At 40.7% G+C, this 20,718-nt stretch overlaps 1 protein-coding gene across 8 annotated transcripts; it reads left to right on the forward strand.

The window, feature by feature from the left end:
* Positions 1 to 433: 433 nt before the first annotated feature.
* Positions 434 to 16,156, forward strand: PEX2 (peroxisomal biogenesis factor 2). Of its 8 annotated transcripts, none has more exons than XM_057737050.1 (5): positions 434 to 547; positions 10,755 to 10,916; positions 12,789 to 12,889; positions 14,029 to 14,108; positions 14,269 to 16,156. In XM_057737050.1, exons 4-5 carry the CDS (start codon positions 14,042 to 14,044, stop codon positions 15,201 to 15,203), a joined length of 1,002 nt encoding a protein of 333 aa, XP_057593033.1. In that variant the 5' UTR covers positions 434 to 547; positions 10,755 to 10,916; positions 12,789 to 12,889; positions 14,029 to 14,041; the 3' UTR covers positions 15,204 to 16,156. The 8 variants fall into 8 exon arrangements, with proteins under 8 accessions (XP_057593033.1, XP_057593034.1, XP_057593036.1 ...); XM_057737051.1 differs by having other exon boundaries at positions 440 to 547; positions 10,732 to 10,916; XM_057737053.1 differs by lacking the exon at positions 14,029 to 14,108 and having other exon boundaries at positions 440 to 547; positions 10,732 to 10,916; positions 12,789 to 12,914.
* The last annotated feature ends 4,562 nt before the right edge of the window (positions 16,157 to 20,718 follow it).

Raw genomic sequence — 20,718 nt, forward strand, 5'->3', positions numbered from 1 at the left:
ACCCGGAGGCTCCCCTTGCCACCGGGCCATCCCGCGGTGGGCCCTCCACCCGGGGAGAGCGAAGAGCCCCCCGAGACGCGGAGGCGCCCCGCCGCCGGCTTCCGAAGGCAGAGAAAGCCCTGCCCTCAGGAGCCCCGACTTCCCGCCGGCCCCTTGACACCAAGGCCTCTCCACGCGCAGCCCCCGACCTCTGGCTGCCGGGTTCGCGACTCTCCTGCCAATCAGCTACGGATTTCCTCCACAGCCAGCCAACCAATCATCGCGCGCGACTGTCCTTTTCGTTTCTTCGGCTCTTCGGCTCTTCGGGCCTTCGGCCCTTCGGCCCTTCGGTTCGTCGGCGCTCGCTGTTCCTCAGAGCGCTAAAGCTTAGCACTCGTTGGTTTGGCTTCCCCTTTCTTTTCAGGCACTTCCGGGTCCTGCGTCACTCCGTAAACGCGCGAGTTCCGGAAGCCTGGGGGAGCCCAGGTTCTGCTAGGAAAAAGCCAAGCTTCCCAGAGAATGTTTCAGGAACAGTTACTTGGAGCGGGGTGTTTCGCAGACTCCTAAGGTCAGTGTCTCCCGAGAGAGCCGGAGCGCGGACCTGAGGTCTTGCTTATAGTTGGGAGGGCGTGGAGTTTCACGACCTTGTAATTGTCGCCCTTTTCTTGTTTCCCTGTTTTATTGGTTTCCTGTCTTCCTGGAAGAGGCACTCAGAGTCTGATTTTGGGAAAGGCAGTGGAACAAACCTAAACGCCTAAAAATAATCTTAGGATGGCATCATTAAAAAAGAAAAAGAAAAAGAAACATAGGAAGATTTGAGCTCCTTTGCATTCTACGAAGTGACTTTCTAGACACACACTTGGAATCTTTCCTCATTTGGCGGTTTAACTCTTACGAACGGCTTAAGAATTACTCAGGGTCCAAACTGTACTTAATATCTGATGGTGCATGTGAAGCGTTATATTTGGTACCAAAAAAGTTGAGTATACATACGTTTCCAACATTTTTGAAAGCCTATGAACTCAAAAGCATTTTTAATTTTCTTTGGGAAGAAAACTACTGAGAATTTCCTTAGAAAATTGCTTGCGATGAGTTTGTTATGTTTAACATTGACTTCTGGTAAGAAATTGAATGTAAAAATCATTTTCCTTCTGAGGCCTTAAATTAAAACTCATTGTTTGTTTACTTATTTCTTTAGGTCCCATTTTCCAAAAACACTACATTTAGTAAAAGAGCTGTTCGCAGAACGAGACCAAATTGTTGACTGTTCACATCTCACATGTCTGGTATTCTGTGATGTCCCTGGAACATTATACCTGAAGCAGTTTAAAGCAGTTACAGGGAGGCTGAGGTTCCATCCACACCACAGTTTGTAGTCTCAACACCTTCCCCTAGTGAGTTACCTTTAGTTAAGTCTGAACAGAGTAATTTCAGGATGGCTGACTCTTGTTTTTTCTTTCACTTTTTCTCCCTAATCTTGCCCATATTATTCATTACTTGTATCCAGAAAGATTTGATTTGAACGATCTTGAGCCAGAAGAGATTTGGAAGAAAAGAGAGAGTGGAATTATTTACAAGTCAAAAAAAGAACCCCCTTATTTTTTTCCTTAAAAAAGAAAAAGAAAAGGAAAGAAAATAGAAATAGGACATAGTAGAGAATATGTCAAACTAAGTTAAGAGAATTGAGTTCTACTCCTGACCAGCTCTACCTCTTGGCCTATTCTCTTCATTTTTAGAAATTAGGAGTAACACTCAATCTGTGGTTTTAAAACTGTTCCATAGAAGAACTCCTGTAGAAATTTCCTGGAGCCATGCAGAGGAGAGACAAGCTAGCAGACCCTCAGTAGTAGTTTGCAAGAACAGCTAATTTTTTTCTGTTTTGCTTGAAAAACAGAGGTCCTGTTAGGAAAATTAAATTCATACTTTAGATGATCTGTTTCCTTCTAGCATTAAAATTTTGTTTGCTTAATTATTCATTTGTATTCAAGGTACATTCATTTGATTATTACAGTTTTTAAACAAATGTATATGTTCACAGTTAATTCAGTACCAAAAGCCACAAACCTGTCTGTAGTCAACCTTATTTAATAGATACAAATTTTAAGTTTCTTTCTTTTTGATCAGTCATAATTCTTTATTTTTCTTTCCCCCTACTTTTTAATTTTAGCCATAAAATTTTTGCTTATATTTGAAGCTTGTAATAGTGTTTGCAATAGGGAACGCAGATATTTTCCATTTTCCATTTTTGGTAGCTGAATCTTAAAGATGTTAGCAGTCTCACCTAACATCACCTTACTAGTAAAGTTCTGAGTCCTGGCCCCACGTTTTCCTCACAGCATCAAGTACATTTTAAGTTTCTTTGCCTCCTGCCCTCCACCATGCTCCGGTTCCTATAGCACAAGGAAAATGTGTGCAATATGCGCAATCTTTATTTCTGGGCAAAAGTTCTACTCTGAATCACTGGCTCCTTTTTATTTCCTCCCTAGATAATCTGGGTTGGACAACCTAGAAGCGAATCAGACGTTCCCTTTTTTTCTCTTCACTGTGAAATGACAGCGGTTTCTAAACATTCCATGTTCCTCCTCAGTTCCTTTGGAATGTGAAAGAAACCTCAGGAGAAAAGCCCCAAGCTACCCCACTTGCCCCACATCTGTAATCCTGGCACTGCAAGTGCCAGCACTGTGATTTCTGCATGTGGACGTGGGAGCGGGGAAGAGAATGACTCGCACCCTCTGTCCTTCCCGTTATAGGCTGTTAACTTCCCAACCTCTTCCCACCTCTGGAATCAAAATGCCCTTTTCAGATTGCTTGTATTCTTATTTAATTTTGTTTTCAAGAGCGCTTCCTTCTTACCTGCCTGTTAATAAGGTGAGATAAAATTTCATCCCAATTATCTTTTCTTTCTTCTCACTACTAAAACATAAAAAAACAAGAGCTCTAGAGTAATTCTGTTTTGATTATGCACATCCATTCCTTCCCAGTGTCAGGTAGGTGAGTTGGCATTGCCTCTACTTTACATATTGTATATGTTCATAATAGTTAAATGAATGTTTGCACCTTCTTTTTTCACCCCCATATTCCTTTGGTTCAGATTTGACATGCAATATCTTTGAATGGTTTTCTGACCACATGGAGAGGCAGGGAAAGTAGATGAGGGGCATCCCAGGCACCAGAGGTAACTTGACCTGATTCCTTGAATTTCTTCCCTGTTTACATTCCTGAGAGCTTGACTGGCAGTCTGGTCTTCAGAATGATCATGAGGGGAAAATTTTGCTTTGAGCTCTGTGGAATCAAATTTGATCCTAGCTTACCAAATATCCATACTACTAACTTCCTTTTGTGTGTTCCACCATTTCTCTAGTGTTTACCAGAAATTTACTGAGCGCCAGCTTGACCTTAAACAGGTTGTCAATCTTCTCTTCATTTTTGACTTCTTAAAATGGGCATAATATTTGCTGTGTTATGAGGATTAAATGAGGTAAAGAACTGTAAAGAAAACATCTAGTGCCGCATACATAATATGTATCCCATGGTGCTTTCTCCTTTTCCATTGCTAATACCTCTGTTCCTTTGTGACTCTTTTCACATTCTCTCGAGTAGCCATAAAATGTGCAGTTAAACCTGTGTTTCAGTAATGGTAAAGTCATTTAGAATTCTCTTCGTAGGCAATTAGATCCTAAAGTCTTTTCGCAAATTTATAGATCTAGTTGCTCTGTAAGTTTCATGTGGCTGTCATTTGTTCATCCTTGGATTGCAATTTTTGCTCTAGTTCGTGCCTGTACCCCTCATCTCTTAGTGCTTAGCCTCTAAAAATAGCCCCATCTGCATGTCCTGCAGTGCCATCCGAAAGTGTTTATGTTCATCTTTTAGGTCCATCATCACCTTGTCCATAGAGGATGCTGGTGTGGAGCATGGCCCCACCACTTCTGCTTATGTGATTTCACACACGTCAGCTCATCTCTCTGCCTCAGTTTCCTTGATTTAAAACAAAAGTACTAAAAGAACCTCCTTCCTGTTGGTGTGAGGATTAAGTGATTTAATATTTAATTTTGCAGAGGACACTTAGCTGTGGTTGTTGCTTATTAGCACTCCATAACCAGAAGGTAAGTGGTGTAGGTTTACTGCGGTTGTAAACTCACAAATTGGTTGGGCTTGTCTTCCATCAGGCTTCGCTATTTTTTTTCCGTGGGGATTGAGTCTGTCTCCTGGGTACCACCATTGCAGTTTCTCCACTTTCTCTAGCCTTTTCCAAACTCATGTTCGACATTAGGCATTTCTGCAGTTGGAAATGACTGTTCTTTTATTTTTTCTCTTCCTTTTCCAAGGTTTCCTAAAAAAATTCCTATAAGGATTCTAGAGAGGTAGACTTTTTCCAGTGTTTTATTTTTTGTTTTTTTTAACTGCTGAAGAGTGTAGTGTGGTAAAATGGCTTGTCCAGAGTCACACAGCCTGTTTGTGAACCTGGGCCAGAATACAGAACTAATGAGAACCAGTTTAACTGTCCTCCCCGGTGTTCACTCAGACATCTGCTCTTTATCTCCACAGTGTGCTTTCTTTCTCAGATACTCAGATGTATCAGCTTTCTGGAAAAAAAGATTATAAATACCATGCTGTCTTCTTAAAAATGTATTTGTGAAATGAGGTCAAGATAATGGGCAATTCTGTTTTCAGGTTTAAAAAAAAGCATTTTGTGTTACTTTTAGATACTTGAGTAAATATACCGTAAGTGAAATAGGTAAGATGCTCAACTGTGTAAGACTAATTATAGTCTTGAAGATTATAGTCTTTGAGTTGAATTCCCAATTCTCTCCAAATAAAAAGAATATTTCCCCTCTGCAAGGCCAAGTTACTTATCATTGTTTAGCTTTTTGAGAAATGTATGCCATTTTGAAATCTATCCTTCAGATATATTTTAGAGACATTTTGTTGTGTACCCACCACCAAAAAGAACATTTCTGTTTGGATTTTGACAAGGATTGCATTTAAATTAAGAGTGACTTAGAGGTCTTGTGTCCACAAGGGAATTTCTAAATTCTGCATGTCTTGTCTATATCCAAATGAGCACAATTGGGATTTATAACATTAGATATCTATAAACTATTGAGACAGTTTATATCTGATGAAAGAGAGGAACAAAAGAGCAGTGACACGTCACTTAGCAAGCCTGTGGCAGAAGTGGGATTTGAACTTACAGTTGTTGATTTCTGGGCCTGTTGACAGTGCCAGAGGTCACAGTGTTCTAATGGGTCCCAGCCATAGCTTTTTCTCTTCTGCTCCTATTTGAAATGTGTTCTGGGAATCAGTGTCCAGTTAAATCTCTCTTTGATGCATGTCCCATTTATTAGTATTGATTTCAATACAATGGACAGTAAATCTATCTGACTACACAAAGGAAATAAAATAGGAGGGTATAGGTTCAAAGCTTAAGATCTTGGGTTATAGAACTTTATTCATATAACCTCCTAATTTGAAAAGCTGGTTAAAATTTTTTTTTAACCTAAAAGGCAAAAATGGTCTCATCCATTTTGATTACTAGAACCCTGAGGATAGTGTGGCAGCAACATTGTCATACTAAAAAGTAGCTGATTATTGTGGATCTGGAAAAGGATATCCTGGGCAGGGAGTGCATGGATGGGTTTGAAACCTTCTCGATGACTTGAGAATCACATGTTTCTGCTGACAGAGTTTACAGGACTGTAAATTTAAATGTAGAATTTTTGTCAGCAGTATGCATTGACAAACATGCCTAATGGTAATACATCTAGTACTGAGCGTCTGGGAACAGGTCAATAATAATGTGTATATTGATAGCAGTAATGGAGGAGATGTTACTTGGTGTTATAGCTAAAAATCCATGTTATCCCCTTAATCATAATTACGTTAATATTGACAGGCCCTTGACAATACCCACATTATTATTGATAGATTTCTGTCAATAACAGGTTTTTAAATAAAATATATTCATTCATAATTCGTACTATACTCAATAAAAGCGCTGGAATACATCCTGAAAAATTCTTCCCTCTTTAGTGAGATACCATCATTTGTTTTGGTTTTGGAATGCAATATAGATGACAGAGTTTTATTTGGGGAATGAAAAGCTTAAAAGGAAAGCATGAGTTATTTAAGGGATAAGGTTATGTATCGCTGCTCTTAGTAAACGAATTTTCAGTTGTTTTTTCCCTGTGAAAGAAAAGCAGTGTGACATGTCTAGTGATAAAATGTCAGCAGGAGACCTTTTTAATAGTTTTTAGTGCTAGATCATTTTGTCTTAAACATATTTATGTGACAAGTTAATCACACTAACCCTTGTAGATGCTATACTTTTTATCTGGTCTTGATTTTGCCTTAAGCATCTTTTTCACATATCCTTAACATAGCAGTATCCTTCACTAAACACTAATTTATTTAGTGCCAATTATGCCTTTAATTATTTTTATAAGTCTCTTTGCATGGCCATAAATGTTTCCCCCTGGGTTAGCTTTTTAGAATTTTAACTTAGTATAGTATAGTTTGGGAATGAGGAGTGGGGAGGGAGAGGTTGATAGGATTGTTTATTAAAAGAATGAGATTTCATGGCAGAGTAGGAAAAAGCATCACCTGATTTTGGCCTTCTGGAAAAATCAATTTGAATTAAGTCTGACGTGTTTATTTCAATTCAAAACAATCCCAACTATATTGAAAAAAGATTAGCTTGTATTTTTTTTAACTATTCAATTGAGCCTACTTTTGTGAAACTACTAGATACTAACCTACAAGAACCAACAATATGGAATTTTTAATACTTAAATTCTTGGAAGTAGAAGTAGACCGACCAATAGTTGGGCGTGGATAGTATTGAGCGAAACAGAGTCAGGAAAACGTTGATTTACCAGAAGAGTTGGGGATTTTTGATTCGAAAATGTGAGGACACCGTAATCTCTTTTATTTTCATAGTTGTCAGTGAAGCAAGATAAATTATTATGACTTGTTCAGAAAGTTACTAATAAGCACCCTAGTTAAGGTCCTTGAATGGTTGTATGAGTCGTGTAGCTGGTCTTCCAGAATTGCAGTTTTTCTTTTGATCTTCTTGAACTCCTCCATCAGATTAATCTTTTAAAATTTATATGCTGTTATGTTTCTTCTCTTCTGTAATTACTCATGGCTACAAAATCAATGCAATTTCCTTAAAACAGGGTCTCTTTGCAGGGGGCTGACTCTTCCACCAGTCTCTCTGCCAAGCCATCCTGCTCTGATCACAGCAGACTTGTTTCTTTACTTCCTAACAAGTGTAACTATGTTGTTGGGGATTAAGTGGTGAAGGACGTAGCTCCTGTTGGAACCCATCCCCGTGTTTCCCAAATAGACCATGGCCACTGTCAGTGCTTGCATATTTCTGGAGTTTGCACAACATTAAATGCAGTTTTTCTCTTTTCTGCCCCAGGGAGTTTTGTGATCCTTTATAGTGTTTTCCTATTTTGAGATCCATTCTTTGCTTCAGAGATCAATGGCTAGTCTTGGTTACCATAGCATCTTATTTCTTCAGAAATGCTTGACTAAAAGGAAGTTAACTGAGAGTTAGCTATTTGGATTGAATCCCTGGTACCTAGGAGAATGCCTGGCATTTTGCCAATACTCAGTAAATATTGATTAAATTGAGTAGCCATTTGTCAGAGAATTAGAATTCACTGAAACACAAACTTCTTACATTAGGTCGAGAATAACTTTATGTGATTTTAAGGCACTTATGGCATTTCTCTGTATTCTCCACCCATAATGGGCAAATATTGTACAGCAGTGGAGGGAAGAAGTTCTATAATCAGACAAATTGAACTTCCAGTTATTTCTACTCCTGAGCACTGCCCTTCTCTAAAGCCAGTATTCTGGAATAACTGTACCTGCCAGAAAGGGGAGGAGAAAGGAGGAGGAATTGAACGAGGCATGTTGGTGGTAAACCAAAGTTCGGTGCTCGTCTTGGACTGCGTGTATCAGTCCCTGTTCAGCGAAGCACCCCAGAGTCACGTGCTATTATTGTACGTTCTGGAGGTTTCTCTGCTTCCGGATAAACAGGATAGCCATGTGGATGGGGGTGAAACAACTTAGAGAGCAGGTCATGCTGGGATCCACCCCCATACTCTCGGGATTCCCACCCCAGCATCTCCTCTCAGATAAGATGCAGGTGAAGGGTGTGATGAGTTCCACTGGCCCATGTCGCGCCCCTTCCAGTCTGGCCTCCGCACATGGCCATATCACAGTGACATCATGTTCACTGTGTAACTGCCATAATTACATTTTAATAGCATAGGCAATATTTCCTGGAAAGAAAATTCTTTTACCACAGGTTGATTTAGGCATTAGATGAGTAATAATGAATATTTCAGTCTTTTGAAAGGAGATTTGGCAAAATCAACCAAGCCTTTTTCTTCTTATGCTCATCCCTAGCCAAAGTAGCAATAATATAATAATAACACTGCTTTCCCATTTCCCAACCGCTTTCACAGCATTATCTGCTTTAATCTCAGCAACATTGTGAGGTAGCTGTTCATTCCCAACTTTTAGAAGAATCTGACACTAATGACTTTTTCTACGATTACATAGCAGCTAAGTGACCAAGCTGGAGCTTGAGCCCAAGTCTATCTGATTTTAAACTTGGTCTTTCTACTCTGTCACAGTTGCCTGAACAGGAATATGGAGCAATAGGAAGGCTCTTCTATTCATAGTTACTTTAACATAGTTTTATGGACAGTGTCTGTAGTGGACAGTGTCTGTTGTATGTTTACAACTAAAAGAAGTCACAAAAATGACTAAAGTGTTGGAAAGTAAAACCTAAGACCAAAAAAAACAGAAACAAATTATTCATCTGGAAGAGCAGAGGCCGAAAAGCAGTTTAATAATAGTCTTTTGCTCTAGTAAAGAGTCTTCTATAGGGAGGAGATCGAGCCCAGCTGTTCTTAATCTACACCGAGGCCAGGACTGGGACGCAGAATAGGAAAGAAAAAAAATGTTAAAGTGTAACAGAAGGGATAAGAAAGAATTTTTTGATAATAAGGATTGTTAAGTATTGGATTGGCTGGAGAGTGTGTAAAGTCTTCTTTTCTGGCAGCCATTAAAAATTCCTATCTTTACTAAATGTCCTTAAGTGTGATTCCTTCAGAAATGAGGGATTTGAAATAGATGATTCCTCTGAGAAGCCACTCTCTCTGACCAGTTTCTCCCTACAGATAAGTAAGGAACCTGAGAAGAGAGAGCTCCCTTCAGCCTGCAGTTCATCTAGATGCCCTCAGCAGTGTTCAGTTAGTACTTTGATTGGCTACCAAACCACTCACTCCACCACATATGGGTTCAGCAGACCTTTACTGAGCAGCTACTGTGAGCCCGTCTTTGTGGTAAATTCTGTAAGATTACTAAGAACTGATTGTGACTCTAATATCTGAAGATACATAAATTGGCACAACTGCCCCTCTAACACAAGCCATGTACATTCAACTGAAAAAAATGGCAACCTATCCAGTTCAAGACTGGGGGCAGGGAAGGGGTGAGGGGAGCAGACTGGTGGTGTTGGAGTTGATATTGATGTCCGGTATGATCTGAGCTTTTTCAAGAGTACTTTGACAAATAAGAGAGCTTCCCCTGTCTTGCTGGCCACATAATACGAAACCTGGGGAAGACACTGAGTTGTCAACACTGTCACAGTAGAAGAGTTGCATGTACCATTTCCCCACCTATCCTGAACGATTATAGAATTTTGCATGAGGAAAACTGAGTTAGGTATCAGAGTCACTGTGGGTAGCAGGCACTTTGAGAATCAGGTATGAGGGGCTTTGCCTTAACTAGTTTATGGTCAAGTTAGAGAAGATGTATTCACATGACTGAAATCACAGTACAGAGAGTTGAGAGCTCAAGCACGTGACACAGACAGTCGCTGTCAGTGACAGTGAGAGTTGGAGATAATGGTGAAGGTTTCATGGACAATGTTGAAACTAGGTTGGAATGTGAAGGGCAGATGATTGAGGGCGGTGGGAGGAGTTGGTAGGGAAGCTAAGTGTTTTAGGTACATGAGAAAAGGTATAGAGGCAGAACCAAAGGATAGTCTGTAATTAAAGGGTTGGTGAATGAGGGTTACATGGTTGCAGAGATAGGGACAGAATTGGGCTAGGTTAGATCTGAGCTTTTACTTTATCCCAGGGGCAATAATGAGGTAAGAAAGAGATGATTTGGTAAATAGGAACAAATAATTTTATAGACTTTGGTTTGCTTATGAGGTTTTTGAAATAATGTTTTAGGTTTTTTTTCTTAATTACATAAATGATATGTTAATTAGAGAAAATTTGTAAACGGCAGAAAAAAGAGAAAAATAATCACATGGTTTTTTGCATAAATTTTGGAATTCTTTTTCTACTGAGATAGTTTTGAAATTTTATGCAGTGTCTTTGAGAACGTTGCAATACCATCTGCCTCTGCTACTGCCCGACTTGTCCATCAACTTGCCTGCTTCCTTTGTGTGGACCTTGGTGGGGGTCTTTAAGTGAGAGCCAGGACAAGTCTTTATCTCTGTGTCCCAGGCACCTGGCAGAGCTAGGCTGTATTGATGCTCGCAGAATTTGTGGAATCCACAAATGGTCTCAGTCTCACAAGGACTACTTAATAAGAGAAAGCCTAGAGCTAGGGATCAGGACCAAGCAGAAATGAGTAGGAAGACCAGCAGGCAGCATTGAGCTGTGTGGGTGATAGAGGTGCCCACAAAATTATGAATTTTTCTTTGAAATGGACTAGCTCACTAATTCACAACATTCTAGGCCTACTGAATCAGAAACTCTGGAATTGAGGGGCACAATCTAACAAGTCCTCTGCGTGACGATGATGAATGCTGAAGTGTGACGAGCGCTGGACTAGAAGCACAGAGAGACTGCAGGACCGGGACGCAAAGATCCCAGCAGAGAAGGATTGAAAGGCCAAAGGTTTGTGATGGCAGTGAATGTGACCCATGAAATGCCACAGTAGCTGGAGCAGGAAACCATGAGAATAAGAATGTGTTGTTACAAAGAAAGTTGAATGTGTTGTAAATGGACACAGTCTACCTATCTTTAGATCACTGCCTTCCTGCTCTTAACATTTAAATAGATCAAGTAGATTTAAAATAGATCAGTCCCATGAGAGGGGGCTCACACTCAAAGTGTCCACCCAGATTTTCTGCCTCATAGCCCCATAACTGCCTGCTGAGCTTTTCCACTTAGCTGTCTCACAGGAGCCTCACATCTCTGAAACTGCACAGATTTATTATCTTTCCCCTCAAACCTATATCTCTGCATGTGTTTCCTATTTCAGAGAATTGGACTACCATCCACTCCATTACTCAAGTCAGTTATTCTTGGCTTACTTCTCACTAAGTCATGTCCATTCTTCCACCTCCTGGCTTTCATAGGTACCTATTTTTCTCCATCCCCACTGATACCTTTCTAATTTAGACCATCATTAGTTTCTCCCTAAATCATGTTAACAATCATCTTAATTGGTCTCTGTGCCTCCAGTCTTTCAGCCTCTAATCCATTCTCCGTGTGGCCAGAACAAGCTGTCTAAAATGCAGAGTTGATTAGTTCTTTGCTTACGGCTGTCCAGTGGCTCCCGCATTACTTTCTTGATAAAAAGGAAGCCTCCTTAACCTGGCTTTTAGGGCCTTTGGCAGGCTTTTGCTTTCCTTTCCAGCCTGATCTTTTGTCCTGGCCCCTCCGGTCCTTGGCACCTGTTACCTCTGTTGGAGCGGCTTTCTTACCTTCTTTTACCCGCCTGACACTGCTGATCCTTCAGGTGGCTGCAGAGATCTTGTTTCTTCCATGAAGCCTTCTTGGACCGTCTGAGGTCTAGCTGCGAGCGTGGTGCTCTGAAGGTCCCCTTGCACATCACCCATTACGCCTTATTGTGATTCACCTGTTTATTATTTTCTGCAGCACACTCCTCTTCCCTCCTCCTCCCACTCACCAGATTATAGTCTCTTCAGGGGTTGGGACTGTGTCTGTTCTCCCGTTTTATCACTGGCTGTGACACATTCATTGGGAAACAGCGGATGCACCACAAACATATATTGAAAAAAGTAGTAATCAACAGTCTGGATATGGTAACTTGAAAGAGTTTTAAAGGTTATTGGATGGGAATTTGTATTTTCTACTCTTCACCCCCTCTAGACTTTCATCCTGTTCATTATTCGGCTCATCTAGTATTTGCAGGAGGCAGTCTGTGTACCAGGCACTGTGCTAGTTGCTAAGGTTCAGCTGTGACAAGACTCAGTCTTTGCAACAGGACTTATCCTCTACTGGAGGAAATAGACAGTTAAAAAGTAGTTTAGGTACAGTACATCCATAAAGGCCAAGAAAGAGGAAGAACAGCACTACAGGAACGTCTGGAGAGGTAGCTAACTCATACTTGGAGAGTCAAAAGGAAGTGGTCGCTAAGCTAGTGCTTAAACACTTAGTACCATGTGAGTTTTCCAGTCAGAGAATGGGAACAGACTGATCAGGTGAAGGGAACAAACAGCTGATGTCCACTAGTGAACAAGAGAAGGGGGAGCTTTGTGACTAGAGATTGAAGCACGAGGAAGGAAAGCAGCCTGGGAGTAGGTTGGGGGTGGGGAGGGGTTGTGTTTTCCAAGGATTGCCGTGTGGGGAATGCACCGAAGGAGGCAGAAGGGTAAGATAGACCAGTTAGGTGTCATCCAAGGGGGAGCCGAGAGCAGCCAGAATTAGGGAAAGGCTTGGGGAGGGATAGAGTCGTGAATGGATTAGAAAAACTGAGAAGAAAGGGGACTCTGTCCTAACCCCCTTCTTTCTTCCCTATAGCTCCTGGCTAGTGTGAGGCAAGGATTTCACAGAACTTGCAGCGAAAATCACCCTGTTGTAGCTGTAGTCAAGTCTTGACGGGGCTGTAGGAAGGGGAAAAGGTGAGATCACCCACCCCGTTTATCGGTGAGAAGCGTTCCTGTCACGTATCTGAAGAAAATAGCACGAAACCACCTATTATTTAGTAATTATTTTTGTTTCCTGTTTTTGTATAATTTTGTAAAAAATTATGAAATAGAATTTGAAAGGTCTTTAGAGGTCATTTTGTCTCCAGCCCTTAGTTTTGTAAGCGAGGAAACCAAGACAGAGATTAGGTGAAATGACTTGACCAAGGTCATAACTGCCACACAGTTGGCGGCAGTGAACTTCAGAGGGAACCCTGCCTGCATCTGTAACTCAGTGTTCTGTTAGTGCCTCAGGCCTTGCAAAGGCCTTTCGATGGCCCGGAAATCATGATCAAGCTCTGTGTGTTGAGGGTCTGTTTTAGAAACTAAATTTAAAGGGATTTCTTGTCATAGTTTGGATTTGCAAGATCATTAATAAAATGTAAAATATCAAAAATAAAATGTAGAATCTCTAAACTCCTTGACAGCAGTAGCTACCGGGTGGTTTAATCTCATCAATTTGCACATAATAGACATTTAATAAATGTGTTTTGAACGAGTCAGTGATACCCAGCCAACCATTAATCAGCTTTTTCAGTTTCATTTTAGATTTTTATCCCTATAGCACCTGTTTGTTTCCTTAGTGTTTTTATGAAATGATCTCAGTGTCTATTTTTACATCATAGTTTCCTTTTCTTAGAAAACTGTATGTGCACCTTAATAATAACATTTCTGCATTCATGCTGCTTTGTGCTAGTATTTATTTTCTGTGATAGTGTGCTAGAATAATAAATACTTATTGGTTAATTTTTTTTTTTCTCCTTTCTTTGCACATGTGAAATGCACTTGAAAGAGATTAAATGACTTGTTGAAAATATTCCTTTGGAGTCGGTAGAAGTGCTGGAAATTAAACTGAGGTCTTGACTTACCATCCATTGCAACATTCCACATAGTGCATTGTGTTTTTTAAGTTCATGTATTTCTCCATCAGTCATGTTATTATTCAGCCTCGTCACTTTTAGCTTCCGGATTTTATCATCTTGCTTTAAAATATCCGACCCAGGAGGATTACCTAGGGGAATGTTTGTGGAAGTAGGATGCAATGTGCTAAAACTTGTTATTCTTTTGATGAGGAGGGCCAAAAAAAGAATGGAAAGAAACAATAGGAAAAGAAAGGAGGAAGAGGGGGGAGAGAAAAAAGAAGAAGAAGTTCCAAGTAAGAAGTGATTGTTCACTGTGCTGTTTTGACGCCACTGAAAGCCCATCTCCTCTGTGTCTTGTGTCATTCGTGTGTCACAGTTTTCCAGGTGTAAGTCGGGAAGACAGTACAAGATCACAACTGTTAGATGATGGTTTCTAATTGTCCTTTTTCCTAGAGACCTTCAGAGAAGGCATGGCTTCCAGAGACGAGAATACGAAGCGGACAAACAGAGTGCTAAGAATAAGCCAGTTGGATGCACTTGAACTAAACAAGGCCCTGGAGCAGCTTGTTTGGTCCCAGTTTACTCAGTGCTTTCATGGATTTAAGCCAGGGCTGTTAGCCCGCTTTGAACCAGAGGTGAAAGCATTCTTGTGGCTTTTCTTGTGGAGATTCACCATCTACTCTAAAAATGCCACAGTGGGACAGTCCGTTTTGAATATTCAGTACAAGAACGATTTTTCCCCAAACCTGAGATACCAGCCGCCGAGCAAAAACCAAAAGCTCTGGTACGCTGTCTGTACAATCGGTGGGAAGTGGTTAGAAGAACGATGCTACGATTTGTTTCGAAACCGTCACATAGCATCCTTCAAGAAAGCCAAGCAGTGTGTGAATCTTGTGATCGGACTTTTGAAGTTGGGCGGGTTGATTAATTTCTTGATTTTCCTTCAAAGGGGCAAGTTTGCAACTTTGACCGAACGTCTGCTGGGCATCCGTTCTGTATTTTGCAAGCCCCCAAATGTTCGAGAAGTGGGCTTTGAGTATATGAATAGGGAACTCCTCTGGCATGGCTTTGCCGAGTTTCTGATTTTCCTCTTACCACTTGTCAATGTCCAGAAGTTGAAAGCCAGACTCTCCTCCTGGTGTATCCCGCTGACCGGTGCTCCAAGCAGTGACAGCACGCTGGCCACCAGCGGCAGACAGTGTTCTCTGTGTGGGGAGTGGCCCACCATGCCTCACACCATAGGCTGCGAGCACGTCTTCTGTTACTACTGCGTGAAGAGTACCTTCTTATTTGACATGTCCTTCACTTGTCCTCAGTGTGGCACAGAGGTCCACAGCCTGCAGCCACTGAAATCAGGAATCGAGATGGCAGAAGTGAATGCCCTTTAGATACTAAAATTGTCTCCTCTGAGAACTGTATTTTGTCTAAATCCTTAGCATGAGTCATCCTAAGCGTACTATTTGGGTATGTTTTACAAGGACACGTGCTTCCCAGCCACTGCCTTCTGTTCCTTTCCAGGCACGACTAAATTCTACTCACACTGGAAACCACGTGATTTCTAAATCTAGGATATAAACGGTAAAGTATTATTTTTTTAAAATCATTGCATTTAATTTTTAATGTCAAGAATAATGGATAGTTTTTCTCAAATGACCACTAAGAATGCTCCTTCGTTCTGCTACTTCCTGGAAAGAGGTTAGACTCTAAAAATAAAAGCTTGTGGTGACTCTGGGATGAATGTGCATTTATTTTCAGAAGTGACACCATAACATCATAAAATGACGGTAGTAAGACCTGTTGTTTTAAACTTTCAGATCCGATGTCCCATTTGTAATTTTAAGCTTTTCTCTGAAGCCAGCTTTTAAGGGATTCAATCAGCTTCATTCTCAGGCCAAACGACAGCCACCAGAAGCTCAAGACTTCCATCCTACCAGCTTTCTGTTCCCTCTGGCCTGAGAGCTTCTTGCCTAATAGTTCTGGCAAAGTCCAGGAGCTCACGGTCATTGGTCAGCCTGCGATTATGTGCACATTCCTGAACCGGGATGGAGAAATACCGCTCCCAGTCACTCAAATGTGGTGACAACGCCCTCACGGAACACCCCATGAACCTAAAGCAGGACATTCAGAAGCAGTTCACCTCCTTCCTGCTGTTTGGAGTGAAAAACCATAGATCCTGACTAGAGTCTCCTTCTGCCTTCTGTATCCTGGAAGTCTACACACAGCCTTTCATTTTACCAGTGATCTATTTTGATAAGGACATTAATAAGTAACTGAATGGTCATCTTAGATTGCAGATTTGAAAGGATGAAATAAAGTCAACAAGATTATGTTCTACCAACAATTTTGTTGTGTTGTTAATTTGATAGCAAAGTCTAAGTAGGTGCCCACATTGTCATAATTTTAACATGAAAACACAATACTTCACACACATGCTAACTAACAGTTGTCAATATTATGCAGGTTTTCTTTTTTTCTACAGACCCTAATAACACTTAGTACAATTTTTTTTTTAATTTTTATTTAACATCTTTTACCCCCAGTAAGCGTTAACCCCTCGTGAGTTCAGAGACTACGACTGTTCTGCTCTTCATTGGGTGGCCAGAGCCTGCCTCTTGGTTCCAGTGTACCAGTAGAGGCATCTTGTTAGCCAGTGACAAAACCTAACATCACAGGTTGGGTTCTGCAGAAGCAGATGTCGAGAGGGGTTAGAAGTGCAAAATATTCATTAGGAATCCACACCTGTGAAAGGAAAAGGCGAAGAAGCAGGAATAAGCTGAAGAAAGAGAACTATAAGTCAGGCCTGCCAGCCTCAGTGAACCCGGAGGAGAGCTTTTGAGTGTCTTGTCTTTCAGGATGTCCTAGGTGGGGCCGGAGTAGTCAGGCCTTTGACTTTCACCTCTCAGAGGCTAGACGTGGCCACTCCGGGGGCGGCATGACCTCAGGCCTGGCAGCTCTGCAGCGGAGCCAGACCTTGAAGGAACTGAGGGCTGTGGCAGCCCACTCACCTGACCCACCACAGCTGGGCCACGAGGCCATCCCTGAAGAAGGAGCTAGGCAGCTTCCCCAGTGGGTATCACACCTGATCCTGTCTCTCCATCTTTTTCTTTAGTTTCCCTTTTTTGTTTTTTCTGCTTGTAAGGATACTTGGCAAAGAACACACTAAGAGCAGCTTGTGTTGAACTTCTCATCAGTGGGTGACGTGTACATTTAGTGTCGCCTCAGGGAGCTTCACTTCTGCAGAGAGACACAGGCCTACTGGCCAAACTGCTGTGAAAGCCCCAGACTCCATCTAGTCCCTGCTGCCCTGCGGCTGCCAGGAGACTTGCTTGAACCCTGGTGCTTCTGTTCCCATTCCCCAGCGGCTGCAGGGCTTCAAGTTCACGACAACTGGGTCATGTTTTGCTACATCATATGTTTCCACATTGGTGTCCAAAACCTAACATTTAGCCCTAAGTGCCCCTCTTTGGGAAAATAAGAACTTCTACACTAACATTTTTCTTTTCTCTCCCGTGCAACTTGTTCTCAAGTCAGGTTTGTCACTTGTGTGTTTAGTGTATCCAAGTGGCTTCAGCGATAGTATCTAAAATACATCCGTCCAGGCGAACACAAGACATGACCTGCTCTGTCGTTCCCAGCTCCCCTTCCTAGAGTACTTAGCGGCTGTGGGGTTTGGACAAGTTTATTTAACTTCTCTGAGTTTCAATTTGCCCAGCCTATGAAATGGCCACTCGGTAATGTCAACCTCTTAGGACTATAATGGAAATTAAATAACATATCATTCTTTCAAAAATTATTTCTTGAGCCCCTACAGGCATTCTTCTACTGTACTCAGAGATGCGTTCATGAATAAAACAAAAACCCTGGCTTTCATGGAGTTTACATTCTTGCAGGGGTGCTAGACAATAAACACATGCTGTAAGATCGTTTCAGATGTTAGAAGTACTCTAAAGAAAATAAAACAGGCTAAGGGAATGGAGAGTGACAAAGAATGCTGTATTGAATTACATGCTCCTGGAAGTCCTCTCTGAGGAGCTGAAATCTGAAGAGATCTGAATGAAAAGAGGGGAAAGCCAAGCAGAGAAGGGGTGCCAGGATGGGAAAAGAGCGAGTGCCCAAGGTCTCAGAGTGAGTGTCCATCGCCCGTTCAAAGAACAGCAAGAGATCCGAGGGAGCAAGAGAGGTGGGAAGGGAGGCCCTGAGAGGAGGGCATCCGGGCCAGCCCATACAGGCCACCGTGAGAAGCTACACGAATTCATCCTGAGCATGAGGAAGCCACTGGAAGATTTTAAACAGAGGAATAACATCAAACTTACATTCTTTTAAAGGATCACAGTGACTAACGTGTGGAGAGTTATAAGTAAAAGCAGGAAAACCAGTTCAAAGGCTACATAAATAATCAGTCAATACAAGCCACAATTGTTATGTTTTCTGTTAGGTTTGTGGTGTATTAACAGCATCACTGTCTGAACTGGCCACAGACCTGGAAGCCAGCAAAGCCTTGAGAAACCCAAATAGATTTTCATAGATTTCACGCACCAAAGCTCAACGCGTGGCACAGTTCCTTGAATCCCCACTTAGGGGCTGCTTTATTTTAAATAGATTTCTAATGAATTTCACCAAAAGATGAAAAATAACAGATGAGAGACAGAGAACACTGGTAAAAAGCAAACATGTTTACAGTAACAAGAAATAATAGAAAACCTGGTATCAATGGAAGGAAAGAAAGAACGTAAAAACTCTAATCTGGTAACATTTAGAGTAGGGACACACAGACTCTGAGGAATAACTGAATAGTAATTGTGGCTTAAAAAATGACCTTGGATCACCCATAGAAACTACCTTATAATATGTATCATTTGGTTAAGGAGGCAGTGACATTAGCGTTGCTATATTTGAGGAAGCCTTCAAAATGTGCTGGCACTCAAAGGCAAAAACTTGATTCATTTGGAGCATGTTTGCTTTTTTTTTTTTTTTTTTTTTGGCACACGGGCTTAGTTGCTCCGCGGCATGTGGGATCTTCCTGGAGCAGGGATCAAACTCATGTCCTCCGCATTGGCAGGCAGACTCCCAACCACTGCACCACCTAGGAAGCCCAAGCATGTTTGCTTTTAAAAAGCTGTTTTTCCTAACAGCGCTCAGTAAGTGAAGTGTTACTCTATTAAGAAAAGATATTTTCAGCAACAGAACAATTCCAAAGAGACTTTTTAGCCAAACCAATAGGCCATATTGTCTACAGAACTGATATTCCATGGTTCTCTGCCGGTAAAATTAGTGTGTAGTGTACAATTAAATTCCTCACTACAAGTAAGTTGCCAAGTATTTCATGCGTATGTGTTTTTTTTCCTTCAAAGAGTATGTAAATCATGTAACAAGACAGAATAGGTCTTTGTTTCCAGATCATCTCTTACTTTCTCTCAATATTTTCAAGAAACAGCATATGGTTTTTTAAATGTCATTAAAAAAAAGTAAGCATCATTTTGTACCAGGGTCTTCATGGAATCCTGCCTTGAGTTGTTATTCTGGCAATTAAAACAAATCAAATGAGGTTAAACCAAGTCACTCCTGAGGCCAAGGAGTACCGTATTCGATAGGTGGTTCTCGTTCCTTCTTATTAGCAGTAAAGTAACTTCTCATTAACAGGTTTGGTTCATGCCTTTGCTGAAATCCCAGAACCAATAAAACATAAATCTATTCAAGTAAAGCTGCTTTCAAAATCAGATGGATGTGGACGTGTGGACATGTTTATATCCATTGACCTTAAGAATCTGTCTCAAGGAACAATAAGATTTTAGATACGTGTTTATTGAAATGATGTTCAGTATAGCACTATTCATATTAAAGATGTGAAACAACACAAATGTCAACAATAGGGAAATAAACAAAATGGTATAGCTATTTAACTCAGTTTTATAAATACCATGGAAAAAATTATGCAAAAATATACGTGAATAATTTTAATTACATGGGAACGTGCTAATGATATAATATTAAAATGAAAGAAGTAGACTATTAAGTATAATCTCAACTATGAGATAAAAAGGCACATAAATCTTACAATAAATGTCTAAGTCAATTTTGATTTTTTTTCTTTATACTTTTATGTATTCCCCAATTTTCTACAATGAGCATGTAATACTTTTTAATTACACCAAAACAAGTTACATATTTCTTTAAAATCCCCTGGCCAATTTTGTTTCGGTTCAATTCAAAGGTAAACATCTGCACAACTAGTAAACAAGTCCTTTATGTGAATTTAGGAGACACAAGATCCTAAAAACCCTAGAGTAGCTATTTTTGCATTACAGTAAATAAAGTCTGCCTTTTTTTATGGCCAATTCCCTGCTACTCTTAAAAGAGTCTGAATTATTTCATGCATTTTAAATTACATATTAAATCTCTGACTCCGTATAGCATACACATTTTTTTCAACCACTTAGAAGTATGTAGGCAACAAAAAGGTAAAAAGTTCCCACTCCCTTTTCCAAAAGTATTTGTATGGTACTTATAAATGCATGTACAGTATTTGTAAATGAGTGTAGTTTATTTAGTTATGTTAAAATATCTAGAACTAGTATACCAGATCAAAACAATTGGCATAAAATACTTTATATTAATTCACGTAAGCCTGTAAGATGACCATATGTCCTCAGCTAAGAGTCAAGATACGGATTCTGACCCAGGATTTTGTATTCTTTCCAGATGCGGACATAGAAATGCTGACATTTCTGAGGTATTTTTATGGTTTGGATGCCAATAAGACATAATGCAAACTTGAACTTCAGCTGAGACTTTATCTAAATAGTCACAGTTCTGAATTAGTAGAGCCAGAGGCTTTACAGTCCTGCGAGGTCTCAGGGATGGTTCCCTGGTAAACACATTCCCTAAGTACTCAGGAAATAGCAT

This window comes from Hippopotamus amphibius, chromosome 5 (assembly GCF_030028045.1).
Source record: "Hippopotamus amphibius kiboko isolate mHipAmp2 chromosome 5, mHipAmp2.hap2, whole genome shotgun sequence".
Classification (NCBI taxonomy): domain Eukaryota; kingdom Metazoa; phylum Chordata; class Mammalia; order Artiodactyla; family Hippopotamidae; genus Hippopotamus; species Hippopotamus amphibius.

Bases quoted from the DNA above. Each gene is read 5' to 3' on its own strand.
- PEX2 (XM_057737050.1), top strand. From the start codon at position 14,042: ATGGAAAGAAACAATAGGAAAAGAAAGGAGGAAGAGGGGGGAGAGAAA. The intron at 14,109-14,268 runs GTAAGAAGTGAT...CCTTTTTCCTAG, and splicing joins AAAAGAAGAAGAAGTTCCAA to AGACCTTCAGAGAAGGCATG.